Source organism: Centropristis striata, chromosome 16 (genome assembly GCF_030273125.1).
Source record: "Centropristis striata isolate RG_2023a ecotype Rhode Island chromosome 16, C.striata_1.0, whole genome shotgun sequence".
Taxonomy (NCBI): domain Eukaryota; kingdom Metazoa; phylum Chordata; class Actinopteri; order Perciformes; family Serranidae; genus Centropristis; species Centropristis striata.
This window is the reverse complement of record NC_081532.1, coordinates 32,738,399-32,748,859: the sequence shown is the minus strand read 5'-3', so window position 1 is coordinate 32,748,859 and position 10,461 is coordinate 32,738,399. Positions and strand designations below refer to the sequence as shown.

Here is a 10,461-nt window from a genome sequence, read left to right as displayed (position 1 = left end):
CACAAAATCACACCTCAAACATTATGAATTTGACTGTTTTTATTTAAATAGAGTGTGTAGTAGAACATCAGTTTGCAGACAAACTTCCCCAATATTACAGAGAAATTAGAGAGTAAAAACCTCTTTAATAACACTATAATAACAGGAATGTGCCGTCAACACAATAATAAAAAGCCTTTTTCATGTCACGAGTGCCAGTTTCATCCAGGAACACTTTCTGTTCGTGCAACATAAACAGATGGACGTGTTTGTTTTATATTTAACATGGAGGGCTGACAGGAAACTCAACGTCCCCAAAATCATTTTATTTTAGACACACACACACACACACACACACACACACACACACAGAAAAGAGGACAACTTGACATTCTTGTTTTTAAACTATTGTGCCCAAAAAGATGCAGATTAAGGACGTCGCTGTGTGGAGCGTTGCATGTCGGTTATTATGTGACACGGATGAAAGTCTGCAGAAAATATTTTAATCAATTTAAAATATGTTTTTAAAAAACCCTCTGAGGGTTTGTTTGTTTTTCTGTTACGATGGAATTAATATAAACAAATATTTTCTTCATTTTTTTCTGTTTGTCAGACTTAAGGACTTCAACTTTTTCACATTTTTATCGAACAAATCATAGCTTAATCAGAAATAATCAGCAGATTAATATATAGGAAGAGTTATCAATAATAATTACCATTAATGTTATTTTATGTGTGTGAAACTGTTATTTTGCTATTTATTTAGCGGTTTTTACTCAATTTATTTCATAAAATGTTTGCTCTGTTAGACGTGTGAAGCTCACTTTGTTTTTTGCGAGGGAAATATTATTTATAATTTATTTACTATGAATAAAGAACAATAGTCTCAATTTCAGACTTTTTTTAAGGAATATTTTTAATTTTTAAAAAAAATCTGTAACTGAAAAGCACAAAACCCTGTTTGATGTTTTGCTTTTTATCTTTTATCAATTTTTATTATTTTTTAAATGTATTTTCTGGTATTTATTTAATGGACATTTAATTATTTATAGATACAAATATTTGTTTTCTCTATTAAATTATTGTTTTTTATGAAGAATAATTATGTTTTATTTAATGTACTTTATAATTACTTCTTCACCTGTTTATTTTGTCTGATTTTCCAAAACTTTCTGGTCAAAACTTTGTTTGAGAGCATCGTAATCCATCGACAACCTTTAAAAAGGCAAATAACAAAGAAAACAAACATAAAATATTCATTTAAAATGACATTTATGCTTTTTACATTCAATCAATATTATTTCAATTTCCACAGACTGCTGATAGCGGGCGATCAAGATCATATTTAAACCTTTAATTTAAAGAAATGGATAAAAAACGTTTAATTGATCAAACTTTTCCCATCAGCGCTCCACACAGCAACACAAAGACCCTCAGGGAGGAGAAACAATAACAAGACAACAAACAGGAAGAAATAAAAACAAAAGAGCAACAAAGGGACGGAGTGAGACTTTATCTTCACTGCTTCAACAAGAAACACATAAAAAAAAAAACCTTTTCATTGTTGCCCTCGCTTGCATTAATCCATAAATTTACATTCACATCATCACAACGACTCAGAAATAAATCTGGTTTATTGAAAACTGATTAGAAGTTTTAAGTTTCTGCAACAGTTTGAGCAACTTTGACCAAGAATGGAGCAACATTTCTGCTTCACAAAACCAGTTTCCTCATGAGAGCAAATTAAAATACTTTAACAATTAAAAAAAAATAGAAAATATGTCTGTTTTCCTTTGGATATAAAATGTTTAATTTAATATTCCATCAAATAAGTGAAACTATGGAGGTCAAAAGGATTTGTTTATTATAAGCAGAAGACTGTTAAATGTATTATTTTTTGTAGGAATTTAAATATCACTGAATTTTTAGTATTTAATGATCTTTTATATATTTGATGTGTGTATATTAATAAGCATCTATATGAATGTATGTGATTTCAATTTTTAATGATCCACTTTGAAACTTACAGAAGCTAATTTAAAGTTGTGCAACTTAAAAAAAAAAGATTTTCTCATAAATTCAGATAGAAAATTGAGCACAAATATTTATTGAAAATATATTTGAGTTGCTTGAATTCAGTTTTTCATTTTCTGATTTAAAATTCAAAGTCAGGCCAATTAAAAAAAAAGTAATAATCAAAGATGATGAATTAAAACTTGAATATCCAGGTTATGGTTATTTTCAGTTCATAAAAAAAATGCAATTTGCAAAATTAAATTGCTGCAAAACTTAGAAGAAACCTCTGAAAAAAATTAGAACCAGATAAATTCAGATTTTTTTATTTTAATACCTTAAATTCAGTGGTCTTCAAATAGTCCACAAAATCCTTTAAATAGTTATTGATTTTCACATTTAAATTGATTTTTAGCTTTTCTTTTCATCCATATAGAACTACTTTGATTTATTCTTGTGTAAACTACATTCATAAATTTCAAAAACCATTATTTATGTGTTCATAAAAATCCTGAATTGCTGAAGTTGCGTTTTGTTGCTCAACTTGTTGCCCAGTTCATCACAACGCTCAGACATAATAAAGTTATGTGCCTCGTTACTTTAATTAAAACAGACTGATCAACAGTCGACAAGAAGCTTCAACACTTGACTCTGTCAGGAAAACAGCGCCAATAAAGGAACTTTATTTTTTTTTAAAAGAGAGAGATATTTAACATTTAACTAAACTAAATTATTGCCGGCACAGAAGGAAAAAAATCACTACGAACATTATTCAAGTCAGCTTTTATATTTACATTTTCAGGGCTTCTTTTAATTTGTTTGGAGACATAATTTTAAAAGTTTACATTTTTTTTGGGATTAAAGCCTTCATATAAATTTGGACGCAAATGATTCAGATTTTGAAATCATGAATCAGAGTTTTAATCCTCAAACGAAGGAGGGAAACTTCTAGTAAAAGCTTATTGCACGTATGCAAAAAACTCTTAAACTTCATGTCCACTAACATAAAAATAAAGAATTCATAATGCAGTAAATGCATTAATAAGTCAGTTTAATAATCAGTAAAGTAGATGACAAAGTGGAGATGCATGAAGTCTGTGGTCGACTCGAGTTTTTAAAAATGTTTTTTATATTTAATGCAGTAAAATCCCAATATAATATGAAATTATTGATTCTTTGGACGATTACATGATATTTACTGACAAATCTGCCACAATATGATTTAATTTGATTTTAATTCAGGGGCGTACAATCAATGTAAGGAGATATTTTATGCATATTTAACACAATTAATTACATTTATATCAACTCACAAAAAACACTTAAGTTTTATTCTCAGCTCTTCCAGACATTTAAATGAAAAACAATCAATTCTCTTTAATTATTAATTATTATAAGAATAATTAAAGATTGGGGATTTCAAAATAAAGCGTATTTTACAGATGATATGTGTCATTTTGTATCGATTGTATTGGATCGTTATCTTTGAACTGATATTGGTCGGTAAATGAATTGCACTTTGGATTTCAAAGTGAATCGCTGGTGTAAAGTTATATATATATATATATATATATATATATATATATATATATACTATTTCTTATATAACTAGCTATAGGAGGAATATTCCCTCTTGTTTTGGTAATAGCAAATATATATTTTTACATTTGCAACTTAAATCTCTGGAATATTCTTTGCATGTTGATAAGTGTTTTTTTTAAATAATTCAAAATTTGCACTTTTTGGTTGGATTTCTTCGACTTTACTCACATGGTAAAGTGTTGTCTTGCATAAAAAGATAAGAAACCTGGAGAAGATAACTGCTGTAACATTAAACGTGTAGAAACGTGGAGCAGCTTTAAACTTTGCAGTCAGTGTGTGAAACTACAGCCTCGATCCTGAGATGTGCCAATATTTTTATTTCAGAGCTCAACGTTTGTTTTTGTTTGTTTTTACAGGAAGTTATAAAGATAAAACTCTTCAGAGCAGCGCGAGGACACAAACAAATAAAACATAATTTACAAAAAAAAGAACCCAAATGTAAACATAGAACTTCATACAGCAAAAAGCAAAATCTTCAATGCACTCAGGACGGAACAGTTCAGGGAAATAAATCTTACAGAGATGTGGGTTCGCTCCACAGGTTTCCAACGTCTGAGTCTGAAAGATATTTCCAGAATTAATCCAGAAACCTTCATTCAGAACCTCCACTTGGAAATCTGCAGATCAAGCGCAGAGCTAAGCTAAGCTAACGTCCGGGTCGGCCTACAGAAAGACGTCATTGCTGGACGAGTTCTCTGCAGAGTCGCTGGGTGTTAAAAACGTTTTCTGAGAGGCAAAACTTCAGTTAAACCTCAGCGGGTGAAGACGAAGTGTCAAAGTTAGCAAAATAAATGATTTTTGTCGTGTAGACAGTCATAAGTTCTATATAAATGTAAAAATATCTTAACAACAAACTCATTAAAAATTTTGTATCAATCCCTAATAAAACCATATATAACCTATTGTATAGAAGTGTGGGGACACACATTTAAGTCAATCACCAAACCAATTTTTCTACTTCAAAAAAAAGCAATGAGACTTATAAACAAAGTCAATTATAAGCATCCAACCAATCAATTATTTATTAATTTAAATGAACTCAAATTCAATGAACTGGTGGATTTCAAAACAGCACAGTTTATGTTCAAAATTAACAACAACATGCTGCCTGACTGTATTCAGAAAATGTTCAATCTAAGATCTAAGCCATTACAATTTCAGAGGGGTGTGTATATTTAAAAAGTTAAAAACCAGAACCAACACCAAATCACGATGCACCACGGTAACAGCTGTTAATTTATGGAACAAATTGGAGAAAGACTTGAAAACTTGCAATACCATTAACTTATTCAAAAAAATACTTAAAAATAGGATGATTAATTTATATAAGTTAGAGTAATGAGTAATAAGCTTCTTTCTTTTCTCTCTTTTGTGACTGCTTATTTCTTTTGTTGATAAATAACAGATTGTACATTTCTAAATTTTAAATTTACTTGAGTTGTAACAGGGTAGGTGTAATAAGCTATGCTTCAGCCTTTTCGGTCCAAATGTCTATTATCAATTTTCTCTCTCTGTTTACATGTTGTTTACTTTGATCAATGTTTTGTTTTTGTTTTTTCTGGTTTGTTTTGATGACATGTATTGACCGAAATAAACAGATACGAAACGAAACGAAACGAAATAAGTTCAGTGTTTATGGTCTAAAGTTTAAGAAGACTTTGAAACTTTGCTTAGATTTTACATTTTGAAACTTTTTGAAGGTCAAGGCACCAAAACCTCATGAACCACAGTGTGATATTAGTTTTCTTCACATGGACGGATCAAAAACTGCAATACTTCGATTACTATCCAAATCAAGAGACAGTAAATCTGAAAAATGAGCACAGGTTGAGACTAAGGATTATTTCATGTAGTAGTGAATCACAGAGGATTCACCAAAATAGCCCAGTTTCAAAAACGTTGTTAACATTGTGAAACAGCAACAGTTTTTAAGTGTTAAAGCAAAAAATGACTTCTGTTTGGTTCAGGCAAAAAACTAAAGTCACACACCTTCATGATTACTGCGGCCACTAGAGGGCGCTGCCAACTTCAAACATTAATAGGTGCTGTACAAAAAGAGTGTACATTTTCTAGATTAAGGTCCTGCTGAACATCTTTTTCTTTAAAAGGACTCATGGCTGTTTAAGTAAACATTGGAACTTAAAATAAAAAAATCAGGTGATCCATTTTTAAAGTATTTTCTAAATTATTCTCTCTTGTGTTTATAACTCAAGAACATGTGAAGAAAAAATCTTTCTAACTTCCTTATTTTTTCACTTGGGGAAAAACAAACCATTCTTGTGTTTGTTGTTGTAGTATTCATTCCGGCCACTAGAGGCTGCTGTGCACAACTCTCCCATGTTACGGGTCATTCCTGATTACTGCGGCCACTAGAGGGCGCTGATAACGTCAAGCATAAATACAGTTCGCAATGAGCTCCTGTACAAATGAGGTCCTATTTTGGGGTCAGTCAGCATTTTCCTTCTGTTGGGTTGCAGTGTCTTATTTTGGAAATTAATAAAAGAAAAATGTAGTGTGTTTGGACACTTTAACTTGTGGTTTGCGGCAGGTTTCATGTCGGTTTTTTGATGAACTTGAGCTCTGTAGTTTGGCTTCACACTCTGTAGTTTAACCCGAGAAACAAGTGACGTTTGGACACTTTAACTTGTGTTTTGTTGCAGGTTTCATGTCGGTTTGTCGGTTTCACCCTCTGCAGTTTAACTGAAGAAATTATGTTGGGTTTTTTGGCCTCGTATCAGAAATGTTTGTAAAACTAAAGCTCCACTCTGCAGCTGCCTTCATTCAAGCGATAGCATTAAATATTTAAGAGGGAAATCACTCACACCAGCACACACTTACAGTACATACAGTTCACGCACATACAGATAAAGATTAGCACGCTGACACATACAGCAGCTCTCTGTACGTTCATCGTCTTCTTGTTCCTCGAGACGTTTAGAAGAAAACCACAAACCTTCAGAAAGTGCAGTTAAACCATGAGACCTGTACACTGAGCACTTGGTGGTGTCGAAGTTAAATGGGCTGTTTGCAGCGAGGAGGTCTGTGGACAGGAAGTGACCTCACAGGCTCCGTCCGTCACTTCCTGTAGCGTCGGAAAAAAACCTTCAACGCGCCAGGTTGGTGTGGCTGGCACTCAGGTCCCGACTCTTCCTCAGACGATTATTTCGTTCCTGCAGAGAAGAAAAGGAAATCAACTATGTCAAACTTTTAGGAGCAAAGGTTTTGTTTTACATCAAACAAATATGACTTTTACAGTTTGTTAAATCAGATTATTTTCTGAGATTTAAACTGAAAAAGTGGTGGAAGAAGTAGATCTTCTAGTTCAGTAAAAGTAGTAAAACCACAATGTTGGAATACTCTGCATTTTAAACTTTACTCCTTTATAAAAGTACAAAAGTATCAGCTTCAAAATATAGTTAAAATTAAAAGAACATATTGTGCAGAATGGCAAGTTTCAGAATTACATACATTATATTAGATTTATATTTAAAAAAGATTTTATTCTTACGCTTTACTAATAAAGATGAATCTAAAAAAAGATGTAGAAAGAACACTTAATTATTTTTTAAATAAATAAATAATAAATAAAGAAAAAAAATTATAATAATAAAGTACTAAATATTTTTTTAAGTTCTGAATTTTAAAAAAAATCTATTGAATTTAAAAAAACGTTTAATTAAATAAAAAAACGATTAAAATAATAATAATATATGATATGACGTTTTTATTGTATTTTCAGTTTTTAATGTGAATTTTCAAATAAATGTAGTGGAGTATAATTGATATTTGCCACATAAAAAAAATAAAAAAAAAACATTGAAAAAAACATTGACAGCTTGGCTCAGATTTTTTTTCTTTCAAATTAATATTCAATTACCTTTATAATAAAAGCTTGTAGTGATTTTTTGTCTTATCTAAAAATAAAAACATGTTTTATTATGGTAACTGTGGATTTAGTTTAACTAATTATACATATATTACATCACATCACAATTTAATTTCCTCCTTAATAAACAAACTGTAGTTTGTCAAAGTGTCATATGAGCAGAAAGGACTCGTCTCCCTGTTAGGAGTCTGTGTTGATGAGTTAAATCAGGATGTTGTGGAGTTAGTGAGTGAGTCACTCGTGTTGTGTCATTAGTAATAAATCTGATGCCATCTGACAACAAAACAAACAGGTGATAAAGTTAATAAAGAGACAGACGGAGAAGAGACTAAATAAAATTAAAAAAGGCCGGGTCCAAAAATATCTGCTAAAATGTTTGTTTGTTTTCACCCTTTTGGTAAATCAGATGAATAAAAATGAAAATTATTTGGAAATTACGGCTTAAATCTCTTCCACCAAATTACAGAAAATACTTTTTTTTTTTGCATTCTACCAGAATTAACCTACCCAATGCTCGACTGTATTTTAGAATTTTTTTCATTAATAATTTATTCATTAAATTGTAAGTTTTTGTCGTGTTTATACATTTATTTCGCACTTTGAATATGTCAAAAAGATACTTGAAATAAACAAAAGAAAGCTGTTTTGTTTTCATGTTTTCTCATTTTGTGTGAATTTGTTGCATCATAATTGACCTAAATGCACTTTAGTTTCATTTTTTGAAGGATGTTACCTCAAAGAAAAACTGTCAATGGTACTTTTTATCAGCAAAACATTAATAATAATATTGCAATTAATAATGATAATAATTTTCCCCCTCAAAATATGACATCTGCTTTCTTTTAATTCTCTAAATATTACATTTTATTCATTAAATACTGCATTTTTTTTTCTCAAATTATAAAAACAAAACAGTGAATTAAAAATTATTTTGATTTTTTATTCATAAAATATTGCAGTTTTTATTAATGTAATATAGCAACTCTTCCCTAAAAACATGGAATATTTTTTTCTGAAAATATATATATTTAATTCTTTATATATTACATTGTTTTCATAAAATTTGTATATTAATATTTTCACAAAATATTACAACTTTTTTCCTAAATTGGAAAACCTTTATTCGTGAAATATTACTAATTACTTTCTTGAAATACATTTTTTTCTTGAATTATATCAACTTTTTTCTTGAAATATTGGAAACTTTTCCTTAACATTTAATGTTTTTTGTTCTTTTATTGTTTTTGTTAATATAGTTATTCAGTGTAGTGATGAAACATCTGAATATGTTTGTTTGTTTGTTTCCTGCAGCTGTTCAAAGGAAATAAAGCTTAATAAAAACTAAAATCTATAAATATTTAAGGAGGTATTTTTAATTTTATTAAAGGACACTGGGAGTTTTTTTTTTCTTTTTTGGGAATTGAACTTTGACCTCTCCCTGGTCCCCAGCAGGATTAAAAACAAACGGACAGATACTTTGGCCTCCTTACTTGGTAGTGGTCGATGGCAGCCTTGTCCGCCACGTTAAGAACCCCGAGAGAGCTGGCTCGCTTCATGCTGCACCCAGAGCAGTGACATGCAGGGGGGTGGTGGGGTGAGGAGGGGTCAGAGGTCAGAGGTCAGGGGAGGGGGGGGCGGAGAGTCAGGGGTGAGGATTTTAGCTCAATGGAAATGGTGGCAAATGTTAATGACAAACATGATATTTTCACACAAAGGTTAGTTTCACACAAAAAAACATATCTTGACTTCTTCTCATCCTGTTTTTTGGCACGACTTTCTAACATAACACACTCTATAATCTTGTATTTATTTTATTTTTTGCTTCATTAATTAAAACCAAAATGCTGCTTAACTTCTGGAGCAAAAAAATACATTTATTAACATTTTAACTTTTGCAAATGGCTGTAAAAACCTTTTGTAACATTCATAATTACAGCTGACTTAGATACTTCTGTTGCTGTGTTATTATAAAGTAAAAAACATGAAATAAAAATTATGAACATAACCGTTTGTAACTGATCTTTAAAGCATTAGTAAACTACTTTTTAACTTTAACCCTTTCCAAAAAGTTCCTTATTAGAAAGTGGTACCAACATTTTTGTTACTCTGCAAAAAAATAGTTTTTTTTATTATTAATCAGTTGTAAACTGATATTTACACGTCAGTAAAGTCCATGCAAACACCAACATTCATGCTTGAACAAAAACTTAAGTTCAGTAAAGTCGCACTGCAGAAACTCGTCCGTTTTTATGTGTAAAAACTGTTTTTAAATGGCAGCATTTAAGTGAACATCCTAACACTGATTTACTTTAAACTTTATAGACTTTTTAGGAAGAACAAAGTCCTGCAAAACAAAACAAAAGATATTATGGTATTTTGGCTCAAGATAAAAATGAAAAAAAAATATTTATCTTATGATATCTTAATAATATATCTTTATGGGACCACAGGAGCTATTGGAGGTGAATACTCCGTACGATTTCTCATTTTTGGGTGAATTATTAATTGAACGACTTGTTTAAATGGACGTTTCTGCAGCGATCTTACTGAGAGCCGATCAGTCACGATGATGATGATGACGATGATGATGCAGCAGTGACATCATCATGTCCATCATCATTAGGAGCCACAGAGGAGAGCCGCACAGAGAGAAAGATGGACCCCAGTGAGCACACAGATGAGGCATGCAAGTTCAAACATCCACAGGAACAAAATTTATTCATAAATAAAAATCCAACAACAAAAACAGCCATGCAGACAAGTTCGTTTTCCAGAGTAGAATTCACAAAAAAAAAAGGAAAATAATAAAATCCAAAAAGGTAAAACTGAACTATATTTCAAAAACAATTTGAAATAAATAGTCCAAAAGCCACAAAATGCAATAAATAGGTGCAACTATTAGTGGTTAAAGTAAATAATAAATGAGTTCCAGGCATAACAAGCATAAAGGCATTTCATAAGCAGACATTAGTTTGTGTCTC

At 30.8% G+C, this 10,461-nt stretch overlaps 1 protein-coding gene across 3 annotated transcripts in view; it reads right to left on the bottom strand.

Moving 5' to 3' along the window:
• Positions 1-5,220: 5,220 nt before the first annotated feature.
• klc1a (kinesin light chain 1a) overlaps positions 5,221-10,461 on the bottom strand; it is a 54,468-nt gene continuing 49,227 nt past the window's right edge. For 2 of the 3 annotated variants that reach the window (XM_059352569.1, XM_059352570.1), the window contains exons 15-16: positions 8,971-9,037; positions 5,221-6,764 (exon numbers count right to left, since the gene is read on the bottom strand). In XM_059352569.1, coding sequence (XP_059208552.1) covers positions 6,699-6,764; positions 8,971-9,037 — 133 coding nt within the window. In that variant the 3' untranslated portion in view covers positions 5,221-6,698. The remainder of the gene's footprint in view (positions 6,765-8,970; positions 9,038-10,461) is intronic. The other variant, XM_059352571.1, reaches the window with a different exon arrangement.